General features: G+C 33.3%; 2 protein-coding genes and 2 long non-coding RNA genes across 5 annotated transcripts; 2 read left to right on the forward strand and 2 right to left on the reverse strand.

The window, feature by feature from the left end:
- Positions 1-1,965: 1,965 nt before the first annotated feature.
- LOC114711746 (uncharacterized) lies at positions 1,966-4,001 on the reverse strand. 2 transcript variants are annotated; one of them, XR_003737163.1, is made up of 4 exons: positions 3,922-4,001; positions 3,535-3,825; positions 3,357-3,461; positions 1,966-2,016 (listed from the first exon to the last, which is right to left on the reverse strand). It is a non-coding gene; the product is annotated as an uncharacterized LOC114711746 (long non-coding RNA). The 2 variants fall into 2 exon arrangements; XR_003737162.1 differs by lacking the exons at positions 1,966-2,016; positions 3,922-4,001 and having other exon boundaries at positions 3,376-3,461; positions 3,535-3,908.
- Positions 4,002-16,763: 12,762 nt separating this feature from the next.
- Positions 16,764-17,339, forward strand: LOC114711742 (alkane hydroxylase MAH1-like). The gene has a single exon (XM_028896174.1). It carries the CDS (start codon positions 16,764-16,766, stop codon positions 17,337-17,339), a length of 576 nt encoding a protein of 191 aa, XP_028752007.1.
- A 31-nt stretch (positions 17,340-17,370) lies between these two features.
- Positions 17,371-18,012, forward strand: LOC114711743 (alkane hydroxylase MAH1-like). Its single transcript, XM_028896175.1, has one exon. It carries the CDS (start codon positions 17,371-17,373, stop codon positions 18,010-18,012), a length of 642 nt encoding a protein of 213 aa, XP_028752008.1.
- Positions 18,013-18,780: 768 nt separating this feature from the next.
- LOC114711747 (uncharacterized) lies at positions 18,781-21,569 on the reverse strand. Its single transcript, XR_003737164.1, has 2 exons — positions 21,470-21,569; positions 18,781-18,931 (listed from the first exon to the last, which is right to left on the reverse strand). It is a non-coding gene; the product is annotated as an uncharacterized LOC114711747 (long non-coding RNA).
- Between the last annotated feature and the right edge of the window lie 4,511 nt (positions 21,570-26,080).

Consider the following 26,080-nt stretch of genomic DNA (forward strand, 5'->3'; position numbering starts at 1 on the left):
AAGTTGGCTATAAACTGATGTGTTAGATTCTGTTGTCATTTGAGTTGTAATTATTGCACCTTACATTGTCAATAGACCTGTTCTGACTTGTCACAAATTGCATTATGACTTGTCAATTAATTTGCTGATATAAGTTATCTAAAATATGAATTCAGGTTACATAATGGGTTTTAGCATCATATGATGTTTTCAATTACTTTGACATATTATATTTTGGTTATAATTTCGTATGTGATCATTATTAAAAGTATATCATTGCTGATATAAAATTATAAAATGACTTGTCAATAACTACATCATCGCTTTTTAATGGTGATAATGTCACTTGTCATTGGCTACACTATCACTTGTCAATGTAATTGCAGATATAAGTTTGAAAAAAATATGATTTCAAGTTATATAGCGTCATTTAATGTTGACATATCCTTTGGATTAACGTGACATTTGTTAACTTTTTAAAAAAAAATCAATAAATCACAATTATCATTTGATTTGTCAATGGTAGCAATGTGACTTGTCAATGGTGGCACTGTAACTTGTCAACGGTGGCACTGTGACTTGTCAATGGTCGCATTGTGACTTGTTAACCAAGTACTCAAGGGCATAGAATTTTATCCAGGCGCCACGCCTCCTATTATAGAATGCCTCTCCTTTCTTTTTTCTTCAAAGGCTGTGACAGATTGCTCCAGGCACTGCGGCGGATTGAGCATTATCAGACTTGTCAATAGTGGCACTGTGACTTGTCAAGTTTTAAAAAATTGTCATCTAATTAACATAAATTTTGGTTATACCTTTTGGTTCATATTTTTATTTTAAGTTACATATAACTTAATTGAACATTTTAAATAAACGACATCTTCAATTTTGAAATTTTTAATATCAGTTGTTAATATTCATATGTTAACTTGTTAATAAGGCCACTGTAACTTGTTAAATTTTCTGCTATTTAATGTCATTTTCAGAATTACTCTGTTAAATATAACTTAATTGGAAATTTCAAATAAACAATCCCTTCACATAAAGTAATATGCTGTATGAAATTAGATTACCCATGAATTTGATGCAAAGCAATAATACTATTTGTGTACTAGTCCATGGGTATTGACTACATAATTTACTTTTAATACGACACATTAATTGTCAAAAGTGGCACCGTAACACTATAAAAAACACACTGATTACTGACAAAATTACCCACGAAATTACCGACGAAAACCAAAATTACTGACGGATTTTCGACGGGCGGGAATTTTCGACGGAATTGTTGATGGAATGCATTCCGTCGGAAATTTTTCTGTCACTAAATCATTTTGCGACGGAATCGCAAATTCCGTCGGTAATTTCTAACGGAATTTCCGTCGGAAAATACCGACGGAATTTCGGACGGAATATTCCGTGGCTGATCAATTCCGTGGCTAATTTGCCACGGACTTTCCGTCACAACTTCTGTGGCTAATCAGCCATGGATTTGCTCACGGAATATTCCGTGGCAAATTGGCTAATTCCGTCGCAAAATTGTTTCCGTCAATTTTTTTTATTTTGTGCTATTTTAATTTGATCAATTGTTTTTTAAAAGGGAACGAAAGACAATTTGAATTTGTCAAAAAATCAAACATGCTATTAGAGATATATATATATATATATATATAGTCTTTCACACATCCAAGATGCTTCAAATGTCAAGTGTCAAGTGTGAAATAAAAGCTAGAAATAATAATAACTGTCAACTATCATTTCCTAATTTTATATTGCTGCTAGAGGGCTCAGATAATCTAATTCCCATTCCTTCCAATGCAGACATGATTTTGTTATAATTTTCTCTCATCTCTTGATGCTCCTATTTAATTTGCTGATTCTCCTGTGTAAGCTCTGTTATCCTCGTGCACAATTCAGTCTCAACATTGGCATTCATACTTGTGTTGTTAATGGAAGGGGAAGACCTCTGGGTACAAATATCATCATCATCATCAGCCTCAGACCCAAATCCATAGATGCGGCCCTTCTTGTTCTTGCCACCTATAACATCTAACCATTTGTTAAATTCTTCCTGGTTAGATTGTATGCTTGGAGAATCTCTTTCAGAACTTAGTTCTGCCTTTCTTCTCATGAACTCATCTTATAAAACAAAAAGACAACAGGAGTATATGATAAGTGCATGTTATGGAAGGCAAGATTCTTCTCAACTTAATCCCAACAACAACCAGATCAAGTCAAGTCCAAAAAAAAAATTGCACTAAGGATAAGAAAAGATACCATAATTCATTAATTTCCGGCATATGATGACATATTCACCAATTCTATCAAAAAAAAAAAAAAAGGGTATAGGAAGTTCCTATAAGTAATTGGGTGTGAGGGCCAAATGAATGGACAGTGGGAAGAGAACATGGAAGTTTTGAAATGAAAGGAAAGATATTGTACCTTCATTAAATGGTTTTTTAGATAACTGAAAATAAAAAATCCTAAAGACTATATTTAAAATCCAGAAGAACTATTTAATAATATTGGAAAAAGAACACCGTATCAAACTTTAAGACTCTCTTCACTCAAAGCTTGGATTTTCTCAAGCTTAGAACTTACTCTTTAAGGCTATATCCACCAAACATTTGATATAAAGATAGAATATGCATTTATATATATAAAAAATACATTGCGTGAGTTTGATACACTGCTACCGATGTTATTGGACATTAATATATAGTTAATATATAGGTACCACTTTTGCATTTCCTCTTTTTCTATGTAACCACTACCCCAATATCGATGCCTTTGCAACACAATATCCAAGAGTCAATACACAAAGTAAAACCCTTCAATTTTTTTTTTACCTGGTTAAAGAAGTCAAGTTTTGGCAATATACTTATTAGAGAGGTTTAGGTATAGAACTATAAATATAAACCTATATGGTCTATCATCCCGCATGGTAGAATATTGCCTAATGATCAGTAGTGGATCGGGGAAATATATATATATATATATATATTCCAACTAAGATCGATGTGTTCAACTTATACTAGGGATAATATTTTTTTAAAAAAATTTTAAGAAATGACCTACATAGAATCATAAATACTTTTCTCAAGAAAAGACAACTCGTCAAAGAGGTGCAGGGATATATATAATGAGTTACCTCACATTCCATGCAAAATATATGCCTATATTCAACTTTTATTAATATACGAAACCGTAATAAATAGAAAATTGGCCTGTAATGTCACAATACAAAACAAGGGGACTTTTAAAAGGCAAGTAATACTATATGGATTTTATAAATGGATCTGATATGAAAGAAACTACTTTTTGGTTTTATGTGAAAAAATGATCCAATAATATGTCAAATATTAGAAACATATACTTACATGAGCTAATTCCGCTCGCTGGTCTGCAAATTTTCCAGTTTTGTCATTTAAATGTGTCCTCTTGAACAATTCAAACATAGAAGGGTCTCTTCCTAACTCCAAAGCCTGCAATTATTTACCAAGATGTATTATATATGCATTAAACAAATAACAATTTAATTTAAAGATAAATTCTTACCAGTCTCCTCTTATGCTCAGTATTAGGAATACTTCAACCTTTGTGTTGAGTGCCTCCTGTAGTTGAGGCTCGATTAGCCTTAGCAATCTCACACTTAGCCTTGTAATCTTCTGATGCCCATATTATCTCTAGCTCGGTCATCACTTGACGTGGAATCCACTTAGCCCTAACTTGTTTTTGATACAAGTCTTGCCTAATAGTGTGCATTGTATTTCTTAAAATTTCTACACACTTTGCATTCCAAATTTTCTTAATAGCATGATCATATTGTGGCAACCATTTATATTTTCACTGCATAAATGAGAAACAAAAGAAAAATATAAATTAAACATGTTGAGAGGAAAAATTTGAAGACATAAAACAAATACAAGTACAGATAAGATTTACCGCCCATTCATCAAACCACATTTTCTTATATTCAGGTGGTGTTGCTTTCCAGCTGGAACATGGATGGTCAAATTTCTCTTGAATAATAGGAAGAATATTTCGTACAGTAGCAACAGCAGGATTAAACCTAATAACAATTTTATACAAAATATCATTATAAATGTTGTTAGAATGGCATTAATATAATAAATGAAGATGTGAAATAATATAAACTTAATGGTGACTTACGTTTTCTTCTTCTAGATATATCCATGTTCGATCATCTGAAGAATCATAACCTGATGGTGAAAAAGTAGGAGGGGCCGGAGGAGTGGGGGGGTACGAATTTTCAATTCCAGGAGATGGGATCTGAGGAGATGATGCTCGAGGTGATAATGAAGGTCTATTATATGACTAAGTCATAACTGGAGATAATCCGTGGGATGATAAGGGTCTGCTACATTCTTCATTTATAGCTGGAGATCTAGTAGATGCTTCACCCACAGGTAGAGAAGATGTTTGAACAGGGAATTTGTTGAGTTGGTCAGATAATTGTGGAGAAGTTGAAGAGCTCAAGTGTGCTCTATCACGCTTTGAACCACGACCTACCATCTACATATTCAAGCACTTTGAGTTAATAGTAAATAATCATCACAAAATAAATCTCAATAAAAAGTAAATCAATTAGAAGTCAATATATGCAATCAAACTTAAACTCAATTAAATAAGAATGAAAAATCACATTATTTTATGTATCATCATCATCATCATCATCATCTTCTTCTTCATCTTTTGATTAAAAAGAACCAAAAAGGTGTATGCTGAAACAATAGTAACAACAAGGATGGATTGTTGGCCAAAAAGAAAAACAACAAGAAGGATGGATTTAAATGTGAGAAGATAAGGAAGCGTGGGTGAGTGATGAAGATGTCAAAAAACTATAATTACTCTCTTTAATCATTCTCTTTTGTCTCCACTCCTCCTGCTTCACACTCAAGCTGCTACTACTGTGACACTAGCTTCTCTTTTTATTTTCATTGCATAATAACGGGGATGCAAAAATACTAGTAATGAGCCATATAAATCAGTGATTTTAGCTAACTGCAGACTAATACAGCCAAAATAATTTGTGTGTATGTGTGTGTATCTTTTAGAGTCAATTTAAAACAGTAGGAATTAACTTAAAATTATTAGGAAATCATTTGTGTGAGAACGCATTTAAGGGGAAAAGTTGAAATAATGTTCAACTCGAAGACACGCTGTTAGTGGGAAGAAAGATGCTCTAAGATGAGAAGAATATTACTCATTCAGCAAAATAGAATCAGATTTAGCAAAATAGAATGTTCAACTCAAAGATGCTCTGACTTTAATCCTACAAAGTCATGGGGGTGGGGCATAGAATCAGATTGGCATTAAGATAACGGAAAGCCTTCTAAAGACTAAGCAACACTCAACACAACATGATATGTGACAAAAATAGAATTGCTGGTCTAAAATTGCACACCACAACATTCAGCAAACAGAACCAATGTATTCAGCAAAATAGGACGAAAAATCGTATAACTTACATTCAGCAAAATCATATTCAGCAAAAGGTTGTGACAAGAAGAGAATAGCTGGTCTTGAAGCAAGAAAAGATCTCGTAGCTACTGTAGAGAAAACTCCCACAACCAACAAGAAAATTTGTCCTCAACTCTCATCCACCCAGTATAGCAAAAGAAAATAAGATTTCAAATTATTAGAGATATGAAATTATTACAGATTGAATGAAGAAGTAAGATTAGGGGACCAAAAACCATATATATAACTTACCAAAGACTGAAGCACGAACAGTGACCTAAGCTTAAAAAGCATTCCCCTGGAGCCTGAACCTCGTGACTTCGTACCTCAATCCTGGCCGCATTCGATCTACGCCTCAAACTCTCTTAACTGGCCCAGGGGTTAATTAATCTCCACATCATGGAGAAGAGCAGATATCTTTGTTGAAGACAGCATGGCAATGATGAAGTACTGGAGGAAGAAGTCGAGCTCGATGGTGATAATGAGAGATGCCGTTGCCGTCGAAGCTTGATGGAGGAAGAAGTCACGGCTTTTGGTGTGGATGAAGGGAATGTGAATGTTGGCCGACGACGATGATGAACAATCTGGATGATTAATGGCGTGCTGGTGGCTAGGATTCCACAGGAAGAAGCCGCCGTTACCTTTGCCCTTAGCAGTCGCGCTGAAGAAGAAGAAGCGATTATGGTACCCTAGCAAGCAGCCAAGCTCATTCAAAAGTCAAAACGCTACACTTTTGATTTTCACTCATTTTCTTTTATTTTTTTTATTTTTCCAGCTTTTTAAATTCCACCACCAAAAAATTAGCTACGTATCATCTTTCAGGTAGACATAGGGTGAAATCCAAATAATATGAAAATCAAATTGATTAATGATACTCATAAAATTTTTTATGGTCTTGTTTTTTTTCTCCCTAATCATTTTTCAGAATTTTTTTATCTGGATATGTCACTTAAAGTAAATAATAATAAAAATAGAAGTTATTAAAATTAAGAGAATGGAAAATTCAGATATAAAAATAAATCTGAATACTATTGTATATCTAAGCATTTAATACTTTAAGAAACTGAAATTAATAACAATTTAAGAAAAAATTTTATAAACTTTTCAATTGTATTTATTAAAATAAATTAAAATATGTTTTTTACATTTAAATATATTTATAAAAAATATACATAGAAATAATTTATTAAAAAAAATAAAGAAAGAAGAAAGTCCAATTAAAAGCCCCACGAAGGCAAAAATAAAAGTTAACTATTGCTAGCGTTATTCATCTACACGAATAATTTTGTTTAATTGTTTGTTTAGTTATATATAAATATCTTTTATTAATAATAAATAATTTTTATTTGATTTGAATAATTTTTTTGTCAATATTGATGACAACAAACTATAAAGAATTGTAGTATAGATTAAAAGATTATAGAAAATATATTAAATGGAGGTATGATAAGAGGAAATGTAGGGATTTAATTAGGGATAATTTAGTTTTTTTAAATTTATATTTTGATATTTGGTCCCTGTAAACAATCATAATTATTAAGATCCTTCCCAATGAATATTATTTTTTTAGATCCTTCTTTCTAATTTTTTTAATAAATTACAAGGTAAAATATGGTTTTATCAGTGTTACAAAAGAAGGGTTAATTGTTGGAAGAAAGAGAAGAAAATAGTTAACATTTTTTGTAAAAATTAAGTCTCAAATTAAATGGGTTAATGGAGGGAAGGTGAAAATCTTTTGAGGAAGAATAAATTTAGCCTTCTAATAAATGAATTATGGTTTCTTCAAACAAAAAATTAACAAAATTACATTTTATAAATTCTAAGTTTAAATTTAAGTCTTACTATTTTTCTCACACAAGAACAATAATATTATATTTAGAATAATATTATAATATTTCGCCAACCTTTTCTCAATCTATATCTAGCCAACTTGATATTAATGTTGATATATTTTTTTGCTATAATTTGATTAATATTATTTTGTATTAAAAATGTGCTTTGGCTATTAGATATGGTGGACTAACTTTCATATTTACTATTTTTATTTACATAACATTCTAATTTTTATTTATTACTAATTCCTTAAATATATGTTTTTTATGTTATAGTAGAACCTTCTAATTGTATTATTTGTAAACAGTTGTTAATATTAATTTTCTAAATTATGATCTATCAAATACCAGCTTAATTATTTTTTAGTATCCTTTGAATTGATTTGATATTTTTATTTAGTTTAAAAATGTCCATCTATTTTTAAAAATAGATAATATATTGTATATAATATAATATTGACAATATCTAATTACATGAAGTTGTGGAGTAAAAAGAAGAATAACGTTGTCATGAATAAATTACAAAAGATGATGCTTAGGATTCATACATCTCTCACATTTTAACAAGGATTGCTATAAATCACTATCATGTACAATCAAATCATCAAGCATTTTGTTTGATTAACGAGACTTATAATTTTTTAATCAAAATTGTTGAGTCTAAATTCTCAAAATATATGTTAAATATTTGGTAGGAGAATTTTGTTTTTCTTTACAGTTTTATGAAACTAAATACTAATAAGTTAGCAATATTGTTATACATGATTCCATGTAAATATTTGCTTTGCACCTATTATATTCTTCATATGATATTATCTCAAGATTAGTAAATTAAAATTCAATTTTGTCTCTAACATTTATTCTTCTATATTATGATCAATAATATTCAGTTAATTTGAAATAGTCACAATCAACCAATTACTCAAAAAGTAATTTTTACTTTTTCATACTTAAGACAATCAAATGCATAGATTGAATTATTATGATTCACCCACACTTCTAGGATTTCACTATATTCCTTTACGAAATTTTTATTTGTTTTTTTTCTTACATAATGTAGTCTTTCACCTCACAAAAAAATAGAATCACTGCATTTTATTATAAGAATAAAGATATAAAATTTTGGGGAAAAGAAATTCACTTTTCTGACGGAATTAGCCACGGACAACATTCCGTCAGTAATTTCCGTCGAAAATCCGTCCAAACTTCCGTGGGTAAATTTAGCGACGGAATTTGCCACGGAATTGCGACGGAAATTACCGATGAAATTTTTCCGTGGCTAATTCCGTCGGAAAATTATTTTACCGACGGAAAAATTCCGTCGGTAATTTCCGACGGAATTTCGTGGCAAATTCTGTCGGTAATATTTCCGACGGAATTTGCCACAGTTTTCCGATGGATTTTTGCAATTCCGTCGGTGATTCAATGTTTTTTTGTAGTGTAAATTGTAAGCACAGTTTGATCAATTATTTTTCATCACAGCATTTAATGACTTCAATGCAAAATGCTATTTTACAAGCACGATCGATATAAATAACAAAGATCTCTATTTCCTTTTTTTAAGGTGACTTTTTCTTGGAAGCATAGACAAGACTTTGTCTATATGCAAGTTGTTTCAGTAACTGACAAGCCACCACAAACAACCAACTTTCAAATCACAGAGGTCTTTATAGGAGTACTTCGGCATTGTGTGCCCATAATCATCATAAACTGTCCAATCCCACATTTGTAACCTTGTCAGTACATGCACGCCGCATGAATTTCTATAGGCAACACTTCATACTTTTGAATCTTTGACCATAATTGAAAAGGAATTAAAAAAAAAACTCAGGATGACATTTCAAAATGAAGATTTCCCATCCAATGGTCCTCATAAAACTAAAATTGAGTATCACTACTAGCTTGATAAGCAATTCAACATAAGTATCAGTCAATCCTAGTTATATCCAAACCTAGCTTCAGTTGCACTCTTCATAACTTGTCCCTTCTTTTATATTTGTTGTTCTTACACTACCTCCAATATATCTCATATCATCTTCTCCATCATTTATAAACTTACCCCTTATATGAACAAAGTAAAATAAATGCTTCCTAGACGTACTGGTCATCGTTAATGTAAACCTGCATCAACAATCATCTAGCTGTTATTGACAAGTGAAACATGTTAGATATGATTAGTTTTGATGATGTCAAATAATAGAGCAAAAAGTTTGCATAAATTGTTTACCTCATATTTTGACTAACTATCATACTTAATATCTTTTGTAGTTTCCTCAAGAAAAGAAAGAGTTTGAACTTTGAGTTGTCGAGAATGATCAAGAGGAAGAAGAAGAAGAGAGATTGAGAAAAGAAGAACTTGCAAGATCAAATGGAAATATCAAGATTCAAGTTCATAGATTTGATGTTAAAGGTTGCAAAGAAAAGAAAAGAGTTTGAACTTTGAGTTGTCGAGAATGATCAAGAGGAAGAAGAAGAAGAGAGATTGAGAAAAGAAGAACTTGCAAGATCAAATGGAAATATCAAGATTCAAGTTCATAGATTTGATGTTAAAGGTTGCAATGCTCAATCAGAAGTTTGGATGGCTCAGTCGGAAGCTAAAATATACAACCGGGAAGTTATACCATCATATATTGAGTCACCCTTCATATAAACATGGAAAATAAGCTTCAGAGGTGATTTTCATGGGCAATTATCGATCACTTGATCGATCATCCATTTATCGATCAAGTTATCGATAAAATGCATCCTCTGTTATGCTCTGTTCTTTGTTCAGCTCTGACATAGGTTCGGTATTTCTTCAATATCTCTCAAACCACAAATCCGTTTGAGGTGAAACTTAATTCATATGAAACTAGACTCAGAACACGGTTCATGGACACCAAAATCAACTTCAAAGAGTTTCATATGAGGGAGATATGTTGCTCGAAACATTGCAGTAAGGATTAACGCCTTGATTCCGACCTTTAGTCATTGTGATGAAGATAACTTTTCAACCACAACGAATTTTGGGGTGATTCTTGTTGCATTAGAAAGTAGACTCAAAGAGCTTTCTGGGATAGGTCATTTGCAAAATTTGGAGTTGAATTGGAAGAGTTATGATCACTCAAAGTTGACCTTCGTTCTGCTTGAATCAGACTTCGAATTTATTGAGGCAAAGACCAGAAGTTCTACATTGATTGATTAATCTCTCAAACAACATACTACTCAAACATGTTATTGAGTAAAAGCACTAGAAGAAATGAGGAAATGAAAAGTCATTATCAGATGTTACTCGAGCCTGATCAAGCAACTACATATTCGATCATTTTATCGAGTTCCTGGTACTATCTCTTAATTCTTCTCTTTTATCTTCATATGCATTATTGAGGTTTTATAACCTATTGGATAAATGGTTTTCGGATAACATTATGGATAGATGTATTTATCGATCACTTGATCGATAAACAAAGTTAACGTTATGGATAAATAGGCATTTATCGATAGCATGATCGATAAATAGATTATCGATGAGAAGACAGATAAATGGTAATGCGTTCTACTCATTCTATGTTTTGCTTTAGTCTCCATTTATCGATTACCTCATCGATCAGTCATTTATCGATAATATGATCGATCATTGCTCTTACATGTCTACCCTGTTTTTCACGTAACGTGATCGATAAATCAGTTCTTTGAATTTACAGGATTAAATCTCCTTGTTTTACTTTATCGATAACTTTATCGATCACTCATTAATCGATCACCTATTCGATCAACCTACATAGCATGTGTTTTCTCCGAATATACTTTTGCTTATTGTTTATCGATAAGGTTATCTATTATTTGTTTATCGATAATGTGTTCGGAAAATCATTACTTAAAATTCTATTCTATAACACTTTGTTTATCGATAACCTTATCCATCATCCATTTATCAATAATTTGTTCGATCATCAATGACTGAAGTTTCATTTTGTAACACTTGGATTATCGATAATCTGTTCGATCAACAAGTGTTCGATCACTTGTTCGATCATGGAACGTTTTCCGTTTAAATATCAGTCGACTATGATGATTCTTAAAATCAATGATCTATTTTCTTTAAAGCTTTTCTCAGCCTTCTTTTTACACATAACTCTCTATTAAAAGGATACGAAGGCAAACATAACTTGAAAAGTTTATTCTTGCATAAATCATTTTTGGGTCACTGTATTCATGCTTCATCATTTATCGATCATGTGTTCGATCATCATATGATCCATAATCTATTCGATAATTGTATCTATCTGCTATATCTTTTCTTCATGTAATTAATCGATAATATAATCGATCAAAGCTTTATCGATCAAGACATCGATCAAGTAAGTTCATCTTACTTTCTGAATATCTGATGATTGATTCCATGTTTTCCAACTTATTGTTTCTAAGATTATCAGATACTTATCACTTGATCTGAGGAAGATTATTTCAGGTAAAGAGCCACAACGAATTTATGAGGTGAAGAATCGACTTTCGTCAGAAGCTTCCAACGGCTAGTTTCAACGGTCATATTCTTCAAGCCAAACGGGAAGAAAATGCTCAACGGTCAAGTACCCAACATCATCCATAAATAGAAGAGCATTCAAAACAAAAAGAAGAAAGAGTCCAAGCTTACAACATCAAATGCTAAAATGCCGAATCAACATATTCTCATTTAGAGCTCCGAAAGAAAACTCCCTGTCTCTGTGCTCCATAGACGAAAACATATGTATCCGTAAGATAGAGAGGAGAGTTTCCCAAACGTGCTTAAGATTCATCTATCACTTCTTTGAGAGAAGAAATATTCAATCTTCATTATCATTATTAGATTGTATCCTTACGGTGAGTAAGGGGGAGTATTACCTCGGTGTGAGGTTGTTGTTGAATTAGACTGGTTAGTCTAAGAATTGTAAGTGGCGTCACAAGTGCCCGGATCAAACTTGTGATTGTAGTGGTTCTCAAGTACCTGTGTTAAACTTGAGGGAGATAGTCGATTGAAAATCTCAGGGGGAGCCTGGGGACTGGACGTAGGTCAGTGAGGACCGAACCAGGATAAATCACTGTTTGCATCTTCTCTTCCCTTACCTCTTTATATTTCCAGCTAAACCATTTTACTACTGTGACTATACTTATGTCGATACATTGTTTTTATACTCAGAATTTCTCATGAATTTCATTACATTGCGAAAAGGTTTTAATTTTAACTAACACCCAATTCACCCCCCTCTTGGGTGTTCAGCCATTCCAACATAAACAGCACTATTGACAACTATCGAGGCACCCATTAACAACTTTCACAGCCTGTATTGACAACACAATATCCCATTTTGCAGAAAAGGTTTTTACCCACACCAACTTTCATCTTCTTCAGCCTTTTACATTGAACCATGCTAAAATAGAGCAAAACCACTTATAATGTAACCAAAAACAAAGCACCCATCATCATCCTATGCCACCCACAATGAAACCTCAACTTAAATCACCAACCCAAAGGTCCCAATGTAACATTTTAAACCAAAAAAATTTGAAAAAGACAAGAGGAATACATTATCGTAAATGAAGAACATGGATGAGCACAAAGATGCTAACGACAATAGCTTTGTTTCGACCACAAAAAGCTTCAATGATGCCCTATACTAGACGATGTTCAATGATTATGGCAAAGATGAAAAGATTTCAGGTTCCTTGCTTCCGATGAGGATTGATTTAGTGCTAGTTTTTGAGAGGAGAGTGAGATAGTGATGGACAAATACAAATAGGGTTCAAAATTAGATTTCATTTCAACAAGGACAACATAGTCTTTTCACGATTTGTCTTATTGTAACAAAATCCCTTTAGGATCCTAAGCAATTAACAGATTTTCAGAGATCTTTTTGTAGTATTTTCTCTTCTGTGGGACCTTAGAGTCATTTTCCTCAATATTTTTGAAACCGATATTTATAATGACCATTAAATAAAATAAGTAAAATCTAAAATTATTCCCCAAAATGGCATAAGTCTCTAATGAGGTGAGATTTCATCACATCTTTTTAATTAGGTGAGATTTCATTACGTCTTTCTCATATGGCCATTGTTTAATAATGTTAGTTCTTTTTTTTTAAAAAAAATTACACCATATGAATTTAAATGAAGAAAAATAAAAATTTATTTTATTTTAAGACAAGTTAAGGAGAGGGTTGGAGGGAGTATAGGTTAGAAATATGATTAACAAAAGAAGAAGTTAATTGGTAGGGAGAAAAAAATGATTGTAAAGATATATAATTTATTAAATGAAGATTTGATGCAAACCAAAAAAAAAAAAAAAGAATTATATTTTGGTCCTTGGAATTTGGACTCATTTTGATTTTGATCTTCCAATTTCAAACTCAAGGTTTTAGTTCCTAAAATTTAGGTCATCTTAAAATGCTTGTTCTTGAACGTGCAATGATACTAAAATCTGCTAAAATGTCTTAACGATGTTTAAATGATGATGTAAACTAATCAAATGATATATAAATAGATTTTAGGGAAAATTTCACTGTAGGACCGCAGAAGACAATTAATATCAAAGAGCCCCCAAAACTTTCTGAAACCTCACTGCAGGACCAAGGGACCAATTTGATATTAATTTTTAGAGTGAGATTACAATAATACCCCTCCCTTTTTATTTTATTAAAAAATAATATTTACCGGAGTTACTGTTCCGGCCACCGGAGGTCGGAGGTCCGGCCACCGGCACTCAGGTGGCCGCCGTCGGGGTCCGGTCACCGGTGGCCGGAACAGTAACTCCGGCGGGACCTCCGGTGGCCGGAGTTTTTTGTTTAAAACAAAGTGGCCAAGGGAGGGTTTGAACCCAGGACCCCTTGGCACACAAAAGACTTGTAACCACCAAGCCAAGCAACCCATTCAATCATAAAATGCAAATAAAACTACATATAACAAATAAACGCAACAGTCCAAATGTAAGTGAACAAGTGAAATTAGACGATTTACAAGTGGAATTCAGAAATTTGCAACAAAGTTAGGCAATTTACAATAACATAATAGAAGTCATAACCCAAAATGCAAGTGTTTAGTGCAAATGAGCAAGTAAATTTGAAGATTTACAATAAAAGTTTATGGATTTACAACCCAAATTTGGCAAACACAAGAGAATTCACAACCCAAAATGTAAGTGTTTGAGTGTAAGTAAACAAGTGAAATTAGACGATTTACAAGTGGAATTCAGAAATTTACAACAAAAATTAGGCAATTTACAAATAACATAATGGAACTCATAATCCCAATACAAGTGTTTAAGTGTAAATGAGCAAATAAAATTTGAAGATTTACAACAAAAGTTTATAGATTTGCAAGTGAAATTCGACAATTTCACTTGCTCATTTACACTTAAACACTTGCATTTGGGGTTATGACTTCTATTATGTTATTTGTAAATTGCCTAATTTTTTTGTAAATTTCTAAATTCCACTTGTAAATCGTCTAATTTCACTTGTTCACTTACATTCAAACACTTACATTTGGGTTGTGAATTCTCTTGTGTTTACCAAATTTGGGTTGTAAATTCATAAAATTTTATTGTAAATCTTCAAATTTTACTTGCTTATTTGCACTTAAACACTTGCATTTGGGTTATGACTTCTATTATGTTATTTGTAAATTGCCTAATTTTTGTTGTAAATTTCTAAATTCCACTTGTAAATCGTCTAATTTCACTTGTTCACTTACATTCAAACACTTACATTTTGGGTTGTGAATTCTCTTGTGTTTACCAAATTTGGGTTGTAAATTCATAAAATTTTATTGTAAATCTTCAAATTTTACTTGCTTATTTGCACTTAAACACTTGCATTTGGGGTTATGACTTCTATTATGTTATTTGTAAATTGCCTAATTTTTGTTGTAAATTTCTAAATTCCACTTGTAAATCGTCTAATTTCACTTGTTCACTTACACTTAAACATTTACATTTTGAGTTGTGAATTCTCTTGTGTTTACCAAATTTGGGTTGTAAATCCATAAACTTTTATTGTAAATCTTCAAATTTTACTTGCTCATTTGCACCTAAACACTTGCATTTGGGTTATGACTTCTATTATGTTATTTGTAAATTGCCTACTTTTGTTGCAAATTTCTGAATTCCACTTGTAAATCGTCTAATTTCACTTGTTCACTTACATTTGGACTGTTGCGTTTATTTTGTTATATATAGTTTTATTTGCATTTTATGATTGAATGGTTGCTTAGCTTGGTGGTTACAACTCTTTTGGTGTGCCAAGGGGTCCTGGGTTCAAACCCTCCCTTGGCCACTTTTGTTTTAAACAAAAAAACTCCGGTCACCGAGGTCCCGCCGGAGTTACTGTTCCGGCCACCGGTGACCGGACCCCGACGGCGGCCACCTGAGCACCGGTGGCCGGGACCTCCGACCTCCGGTGGCCGGAACAGTAACTCCGGTAAATATTTATTTTTAATAAAATAAAAGGGAGGGGTATTATTGTAATCTCACTCTAAAAATTAATATCAGATTGGTCCCTTGGTCCTGTAGTGAGGTTTCAGAATGTTTTGGGGGCTCTTTGAAATTATTTGCCTTCTGCGGTCCTACAGTGAAATTTCCCCTAGATTTTATGTAGATTAAAAAAAAAAGAAAATAGAGTAGATCTTTAAAATGCAACACAGAGAACAGAGGGGACGGGTTCTCAAAATGCAGTGTAATAAACAACTCCTCAAATGAACAGTAAGGAAAAAAAAGATGCTAAATAACTACATTTTGAGGACTTCTTTTTTTTTTTCCCCTATTATTTACACAAGATCTAGTTAGATGTTATCTGTTCAGTTTACATCACCACTTTAGTATTGTTTACGATACTTCAACAAATTTTAACACTAGCTCCAAAAACTAATAACATTTTAAGACATGCTATAGGGACTAAAATTACGAGTTTGAAATTTGAGTGATTAAAATCAAAATAAACATTTTGGTGACAAAAATTATATTATCGAAAAAATTAATTGACTTTAAGGTTCTAAAACAACGAAAGTTTTTTTTTAATCAAAAAGTTATAAAGCAACAAATTTTTTTGGTAAAATACCACAACACAAGGTGACTTGATTAGGTGAACAATAATATACATTGATATCGATAGAATTACATTCCAGTTTCCACCATCGGCTATATAATCACATGGCGCACAATATACATTGTGGCATCTATAGAAGCAAAGCTCGCCAAAAGTCTCTACAACCACAATGCTTTGCTATGCACAGTTAATCACAGCTTTTGCCGTACTCATCTTCTTCATTTTCCATTACCATCGGAGACGACCCTGCAAAAATCCCTTCTCCACTGATTGGCCTATTCTGGGAATGGTACCGCCCATTCTCAGTAATCTGTGGCAAATCCATGACTGTGTATCTCAAGTTTTGCAGAGTTGTGTATCTCAAGTTTTGCAGAGTCATGGAGGTACTGGGAACTTTGTAGGACCTTGGTTTACACAAATGAACTACGTGGTGACTTGTGACCCCATGAACGTGCATCATATTATGAGCAAGAATTTCGTCAACTACGTAAAGGGGACTGAGTTCCGTGAAATTTTTGAAGCTTTGGGGGATGGGATCTTCAGTGTGGATTCAGACTTGTGGAAATACCACAGGGCTCTTCTCCATTCATTATTCAAATCCGAAAGTTTTAAGAATTTTCTTGCAAAGAGAGTGCAAAAGAAGGTGCTGAGCTGTCTCTTTCCTCTTCTTGATCACATGGAAAAGCAAGGAATTGAAGTGGATTTGCAAGAAGTGTTCAATCGCTTCAATTTTGACATCGTTTGTTCCACAATCTTAGGATGTGACCCCAAAAGCCTCGCTGTTGATTTACCAGAAGTTGCATGTGAAAGAGCTTTTAGTGAAGTGGGGGAATCCATATTCTATAGACACATAGTACCGAAAAGCATTTGGAAGCTTCAAAGATGGCTTGGAATTGGAGCAGAGAAGAAGATGGCTGAAGCATGCAAAGTTTTTTTACCAGTTCCTCCGAGGAAATATAGCATCGATGAAAGAAGAGCCAAGCAAAAAGAATGAAAATAACAAAGAAGAAGAGGATTGCTTGCTAATGGCTTTGATGTGGGAGGAAGGTGGAAAAGAACACATGGATGACAAGTTTCTGAGGGACACTGCCTTTAATCTTTTCGCTGGAGGTAGAGATACGATAACTTCAGCCCTCACATGGTTCTTTTGGCTTACTGCTTCACATCCTTCAGTGGAAGCTAAGATACTTGAAGAGATCAAACAAGAAAAGGAAGCTAACAAACAGTTATATCTTCGTGCTTCTCTTTGTGAAGCTCTGAGATTGTATCCTCCCATATCTCTTGATCGAAAGCAAGCAATCAAATATAACGTACTTCCTAGTGGACATGAGGTTAGTCCAAATCCTATGATTCTGTTATCTTTGTACGCAATGGGGAAACATGAAGCCATATGGGGAAAACATTGCTTGGAATTCAAACCAGAGAGATGGATCTCAGAGAGAGGACACATCATTCACGTTCCATCAAACAAGTTTTTTAGTTTCAATGCAGGACCCAGGACTTGCTTGGGGAAGGACTTGTCCTTCATTCAAATGAAGATAATGGCTAGTTCTATTTTGTGGAATTATGACGTTCATGTAGTGGAAGATCATCCGATTTCTCCAACGTTTTCAATAGCTCTTCGAATGAAGCATGGTCTCAAAGTTCGGATCAGAAGAAGGGGCTGACGATATATTATGATTATCATGTAAGAATTAAATAATGTATTTCAAATCTATGTTTGAAGTAATGATATTGTATATGAAGAAAAGTTGACGTACAATATAATAAAGACCACTAGAGACACTAGCTTGGGGAGAGTTGAACATATGATTTTTTAGCTTAGTGAAAAGAAGCAGACAGAGGTCAAGAAAGTCGTTAAAAATTATTATATTGAACATTATATATTGCTCCCTCCATTTCTTTTTATAAGAAATAAGTGTAGAATATAGTGTGTTTCTTTTTATAAAAGACATTTGGTAGTTATCTCAAATTTTCTTTGTCGATGTCACATTTTATCCCCATTTAATTACTTATACTACTCATATTATCATATTAAACTCCAACTCATTCTCTCTCTTCGACATAAAGAAGGGTATTTTTGGACAAAAGGTTATATTCTTTACATATTTATTGTCTGTTAGATATAATTTGCAACATGTAAATTTTATATACTAATAGGGTCACGTTAATGTCTGTGAATCGCTGATGTCAGCTTTTTGACCTGGGAAAAAAATGAGGTAACTTTTTTCTTTTTCAAAAACAAAACCATTTGAAAGCAGAATCTCAATTCAGGAGTTGAATCTGAAAACTTTTAGAAAAGCTAACTAGTGAAACTTGCTTTCTAATTAATCTATTACCACCTAGAATGATTTCATACCATGAAATCTCATATTAACTACTAATAATACATAAAAATATAACGGCGTTCTTGACTACTTGCAAGTATTGGCTACTTGCAAACATAACATATGTAAAAGTATAATTAATTAAACTATCAAAACAATTCACTAAGTATATATACAAAATACAACAGGCATCCCTACTCTTCAATCAGCTCACTTTCTTCTTCAATAACCTCTTTATCCTTCGAGCTATTAGCCTTCACTGTTTATCATAGACAGGAGGGTGATATTCAAAGAATCCTCATAGTAGTAGTTTTCATCAAACAAATGTGCAGATTACATAAAACATGCAAAACAAGCCAAAGAGGAACATAAACTTGCAGGCTAATGCAATTAAGCATTTATATGTAATGACAGATAAACAAGATGAATAAATAATGCGTAAATAATTTGCAGATAGTTCCCCATGTCTATCAACTACATATATGATCACGGCTAAATAATCTACACAGGGAATAAAAGATTACATGTTCTCATGCTTTAAAATAGCAATACGACACGAGCAAACATGCAACAATCATACACAAGTGTAAGATTGGAAAGAACTACTACCTAGCCCGCTTCTCTCTAAATCAAACCTTACAAATTTCTTCTTCCTTTGCTTTCTTTGTAAGCTTGAGCGGATATCAAAACATATTATATGCATAAGGGTAGATCAATATTTGATCCAACTATGATTCATAAATTAAATAACTCTCTTTAAATTTTAAATTTTCTTTAATCTCTACCCTCACTTAATAGTTGGTCATACTGAAGAATTTTTTTTATTTGAACTATTTACTTTGGAGGGTTTTTTCCCCCTTATTTCAACCTATACATTTACTTTACTTAGTAATTTGTCATCTTGATCAAAAATATTATTTTAGTAGCTATATTTAAGGACTATGTCGCATCCCTAAACCAAGCTAGGTCCACTTCATCAAGTGGTTGGTCGTTATAAAAAAATAAAAAGTAGATACATGTATATACATATAGTAGAGTAACTACAAATGACTCTAAAATTCATAAGCTCACTTTCAGTTTTTTCCCAAATCATCATTGAATTTCCAACATAATTTAAATAGTTATATCCATTGCTAACTTTTCCAGATTAAATTATCCTAACAACGATCTCAAAAACCCAAGTTATTCGCACCTAAAATACATTCCATCATCATGCACCAAGGCTATTCAAGCCTATAGTCCTACTTGAATTCCTTTCTCCTCTTTCCCCTCCATATGCTGCACGCCCAAACTCTCTCTCTCTCTCTATATGTGTGTGTGTGTAATGTCTCTTTGAACCTCAACTTCATTCCCTTTGTATTATCTCTTATGTATAAATCGTTTTATCACCAATGCTATACCAATATTAAAATCAGTTTTAAATATTTTACCTCAACTCTGGGAATTTTCCAGATTTCATTATATTCTACTCTACTTACACCTATAACAAGGCATAAAGACACACACACACAACCACATATATATATATATATACTCATATATCTTAATCATATTCTAACCCCAAACATTTCTCAAATCATCATTGTAATTCCTTCAAACTTAATTTAACATTTATAATAATTTCCCAACATCTAAGACATCAAAACAGTGAGCATTTCTCTCTTATTAATCACGAAACTCACAATATGTTTATAACTTTTAAACATTAATCCTTAGCAAATTAATTAGCACTCAATTCATACAACCCATTGACACTTATGCAACTTAAGATATTTAATGTGGAATTTCTAGATTTAGCTATGCTTCCTAAGTCTATTTTTACATCAACGTATACATATCTATATATATATATATATATATATATATTGCTTCGATTTCCATTAAACCGAAATCAACTATAAACACTCAAGAACAAGAAGATTCAATTCAAACTCATCACCATCAGCTACACCTACTTACTGATTCGGGTGTATACACACACACACACATATCCAATGCTCCATTCTTCTCATTCATAATATTTAAACTTTTCTTCTCTTTTCCAGCATGATTCCCAAAACTCCACAAAAATAGAACAAAAGCTTTTAACTTCAAAATTGTCTCTTCTCCACCGTACCCAACATCTCATAGTAGAATCAATAACCAAATCATAGTCTTCCATTCATTATATTAAAATAAGATGCCTCAAAACCAAAACAGGGAGTCCGAAAGAAAGAAAGAAAAATAAAATCACAGAACAGCAAACCCAAACACAACAGTCAATATGCAACCCGAAGACATACTTATATACTGTATTTCCTTCTTCATTCACACCAAACTCAACGCCATTCTCTTGATTCATTGGACTCCCGATTCGGTCAACACAAAAATGAAATATAATATCACATGTACTTCCAGAAGTCTGACTCTTGATGTTCAAACTCAGAAATTTCCAAGCCTTATATTAGATTGCTTGTCCCCTGTTTCGTAAGTTATGAACAAGAGCAGGAAACTCACATGCAAAGTAATATATATGAATTTCGGACTCCTCTCTCTCATAGCACCATGTAACCCGAGACACATGAACCAAACTCGCACCCCCCTGTTTCACATTCTCACGGTAGAGAGGGAAAAGAAATATGCAAACTCAAAAACCAACATTACACCATCCCTTGTCATCCTTCAACACGACATCATAGCTTAGATTCTCCCTTCCCGCACTTTCTCTTACTATAACCAAGATTCTCTCTCTGGAATCACACCCAAAAACAGCAACCAATAAAGAAGATGAAACGGGGAAGGGACTCATGAGGCTTACCTAGGTCAAAAACCAAGATTGTATGCAAGTTTCAGGCTTCCGATCGGTACTTTCTCCTTCTCTGCTTCTCCACCGTTCTCTCGTCTCTCTCTTCTCTCTCTCTCTCTCTCTCTCCCCCCTCTGGTTTTCGATGCAGAATGAAGAAGAAAGAGGGCGCTGCCAGTTTAATCATACAGGGAGGGATGAAATGACCATTATACCCTTCAACAAACTTCTGTCTTCACTGTCATCCCCCTTTTTTCTTTTTCTGTAATCGTAAAATAAAGCCAAAAATTAACCCACAATTTTATATGGATTTTCCTTATCCAATAGCTTCCTTGACTCCTAAAATAATTTCCATAAAAATTTCTGGTCAAAAATCAATTCCCAACTATTTTTCTTGGATTTTTCAAGAAAATAGCCCTTTATTTTGAGAAATTAATCCCTAACCCATTTTGAGGATTTTATGCATCATTTAGCTTCTTTACTTTATAAATAACTATTCTAAAATTCCCAACTCAAATCCATTTCTCTAATTATTTTTCCTTGAATTTCTAGGAAAAAAAGTCATTTTCTTTCCAAGAATTAACTTTAAAATTATTTAAGCCATTTTTAGGGAAAAGGGCTTTTCCATAAAATTTATAATCCCTAAAAATTAATTTTCTATAATTTTTTCCATTTTCATTTAGGCTTTAAATAATTTTAAATAAATTTTCTCTGTTTTTTTTCTAAGTCAGAAAATTTGGGATGTTACATAATTAGTTTTGATGATACCAAATATTTGAAGTTAAAAGTATTTTCAGAATTAGGGCTTTTTGTAAAAGTTTTTCTTTTGAGTTTTCTCCTGAGTAAATGCCCGAATAACTATGCTTTTTTGTGATTAAACTTGTTTACTTGAGCACCTAATCAAGTGACCTTTTTTTTTTTTTTTCTTTTGGAAAAGTAACTTCTTTGGATATCTCCTCGAGCAATCTTTCCTTTTAAGAGAAATGTGTTCATGAATGTGTGTTCGAATAATGCTTGACTTGAATACATATTCGAGTAAATGTCTTTTATCGTTTGAAAACTTAGACTTTTGCAAACTGATTTCAAACAGCAAAAGTTTTACCTAAACATATACTTGAGTAATCTCCTTTATATCTTGAAGTCTTTAATTTATCTGAGTACCCTCCTGAGTAAAGCAATCTTTGTGTTTCAAAGTTAGTTACCCGAGTACACACTCAAGCTAAAGTATGTTTCTCTTACTTAATGAAAATTGCTTTTCAAAATTATTTACCCAAATACATAATCGAATAATATTGTGCAAAGTTTTTCAAATCTAATTACCTGAGTACATTCCTGAGTAAACCTTGTTTCCAATATTTCTAAGTCTTGCAAAACAAAGAACTTTCTTCTATTTAGTCAAATAGATAACCGAGTAATGGATTACTCGAATATGTATCTGAGAAAGAATCCATAATTAGAGTAAAAAGTTTGCATCAAATATTTATCTCTTACTTTGACTAACTACTATATTTAATGACAATATCTTGTGTAGATTGGTCAAAAAAATAAAGTAGTATCATGTTGAATTTCGACATGTTCGATTAACAGGAAGAAGAATAAATGAGAGAGGTTTACTTGAGTAAGAAGCATACTCTATCATGTCTTTGAGTAAAAGTGTCTGAGAATAAAAGAGTTGAAATTAAGTCATCTATGTTAGGATTAAGGTTTTGATGATAATAAAGTAAGAAATTTGTGTTTCAGTATGTTGATCGATCAAGGACTTATCGATAAGCTTATAGATAATATCTCTGTACAATCAAGTAACTTAGCAGAAACTTTGATTGATAACTTGTTAGATAATGTGTTGATTGATCATTGTTAACTTAGTTGTGTATGAAAGTCTGGAGTAAATTATCGATCACTTGATCGATAATCAGGATTATCGAACATCTGTCGAATAAAGGGATATAAATCTGATAGGCAATTATCGATCACGTGATCGATAAACAGATTATCGATAAGAAGACAGATAAATGGTAATGCGCTCTACTCATTCCGAACATTGCTTCATAACACTCTCTGTGCAAGTACTTATTTCAGCAGCTTATCGATCACCTGATCGATCAGCAAATTATCGATCACATGATCGATCATCGGTACATCACTCTTATTTTATGGTTCTTTGATCACCGGATCGATAATCAGATTATCGATAATATGATCGATTATCGCACTTACATGTCTACCTTGTTTTTCACATAACGTGATCGATAAATCAGTTCTTTGACTTTACAGGATTAAACCACTTTATCGATAACTTGATCGATCACTCATTAATGGATCACCTATTCGATTAACCTATATAGTTTGTGTTTTCATTGAATATACTTTTGCATACTGTTTATCGATAAGTGTATCCATCATCTACTTATCGATAACGTGTTCGAAAATCATTACTTTAAAATCTGTTTTTATAACACCGTGTTTATTGATAACCTGATTGGTCAACAAGTGTTCGATCACTTGTTAGACTCCTTCAACTGATTAATTCCTCAGAAATCCTTCGATACCTCAAAAATGGCAAGAGTGAAGCAGCCGAACGTTGAGTAGGAAGAAAGCACTGAGAAACGATCTCAACCAAGTGACACTACTCCCTCGGGTACTAAGAAGAGGTATAAACTGAAAGTGAGGGAAGAATCATCCAAGAAGAGAGGAGTCCTTAAAATCCGAGAGAGTTGGGCCGAAGAGCAACCCACTCCTCCAAGAAAATCTCCCAGGTCCAAATCCAAGCTACCAGTAGTCACTAAGGAATTAGAAACTGAGTCAAATGAAGGAGCATCAGTTCAGAAAGCTGTGGAGACTGCCTTGAGAGTTCCCATCCCCAGGCAATTGAGACAGAAAAAGCAGAGAGCCAGTGAAGGTGTGTTACGACAGATTCCTACTGAAGGTATTCCATCTGATTTTTCTGAGCTGTTGATTGGAAACCTAGATAAAGATGTGAATTCGGCTAAGTTTAAGGCCGATTTTGCAAATTGAAGATTTTGTCCTGTGATGTATGTGGATATTGAGAGTCTAAAGAAAAATAAACAAATTAGTTTAGACTTGAGTGACCCCCTGGAATACTATTCGAATTGGCTGATGATTGGTAGAGAATATTGTCGTGAAGTAATTAAGAGATTCTACTGTAATATGGAATCAGTAGAAGAATATGATGAGCAGGACAATCTGATAGAAGATTACTTAAGGGTCAAACTTAGAGGTTGAACCTTCCACATTACTAGTGCTAAGTTGAATGAGTGGCTGGGAACCCAAGAATCTATGAGAGGGGGAGATATGAATGATATAAAAGCTCATAAGATTTTGATGTAGAGTGATGACTACCCCGAAGAGCTAAACTTTCCACCTAAGCAGATGTGTGATTATTATAGAATAATCCACTATATCTATTCGAGGAGCATGACCAACAAATCTGGGAGCTTTTCACATTTAACTCAGGATGATTATTTACTGCTGCTAGGATAATCAGTGGTGAAAAGATCAACATAGGGGCCTTGATCTATAATGAAATGAAGGATTTTGTTCTTAACAAATCCAAGTCTACACCAATCCCCTATCCTCAATTGGCCACATACATCCTACAGGCAAATAACATTGTCCCCTTTGAGCTTGGAGAATCCAAGACAAAAGTTCCTACTTTTGGTATCACCCAGCTGAACAAGATGATGATTCCTGTACCCTTCAAACCTTCACAGAAGAAAATTCAGAAAGATAAGGGGGAGCAACCAGCTGCTAGCACTTCTAGAACTCAGGATGAGGCCGAATCCACTGCAGCTCCCTCTCATATCCCTGGACCATCATTTATGGAGAGATCAATCAGGGACATGTTTCAAACTGAACTTCAAGAGTTTGAGAGGAGAGTTTATGCCACTGCTAGAGACTATAGGGAAGTCTCAGACAAAAAATTTGAGGGCATTTCCAAAATCCTAGATCTTCACTGACAAGCAATGATGGTTTTGGAAAAGGAGGTTTCTCAGAGATTCGACCATGTTGACAGAGAAATCCGAGAGCTCAAAGGGATGGTGGCCTCTCTCTGCAACAACTTCTCTACCCCCAGCACTACTTTTAACTTTGAGGACTTACTATCTCATCCACCATCTCCTCCTCACCATGAGCCTGCCCCATCTACCTCTCCCATACCCACTTCTCCTATTTCCACTTCACCATTTGTACCACCTACCTCTCCCACTCCTTTTACCATTTTAGCCCTTATTACTGTTCCCCAGCCAGTCCCTTCTCTACATTTTCCACTATTTTCTCCACTTTTTCACCTTCCACCTCTTCCTATTCCACTGCCCATACCTACTGCTTCTACTCCTTCCCCTTCTTCTTCTGATGCTGACAAAAAGGGAGAGAAGGATTCTGCTGTTTAATTCTGTTGTTTAAGTTTTTTTTTATTATTTAGTTTTTGTTATGTATGTTTCTCACAATTGTTGCTTACTGATATGACAGTTGTGTAATTTTGTTGCTTATCAGTTAAATTTTCTTTTATGCTGCCTTTCTGTCTCATTTTGATATGATTTGATTTGATTTTATTTGATTTTACTATTATCTGATGCTACTTAGTTAATATCCCTCACCTATGTTTTG

The sequence above is a fragment of the Neltuma alba genome, unplaced genomic scaffold (assembly GCF_004799145.2).
Source record: "Neltuma alba isolate B1F8T4 unplaced genomic scaffold, ASM479914v2 tig00011309_pilon, whole genome shotgun sequence".
Lineage (NCBI taxonomy): Eukaryota > Viridiplantae > Streptophyta > Magnoliopsida > Fabales > Fabaceae > Neltuma > Neltuma alba.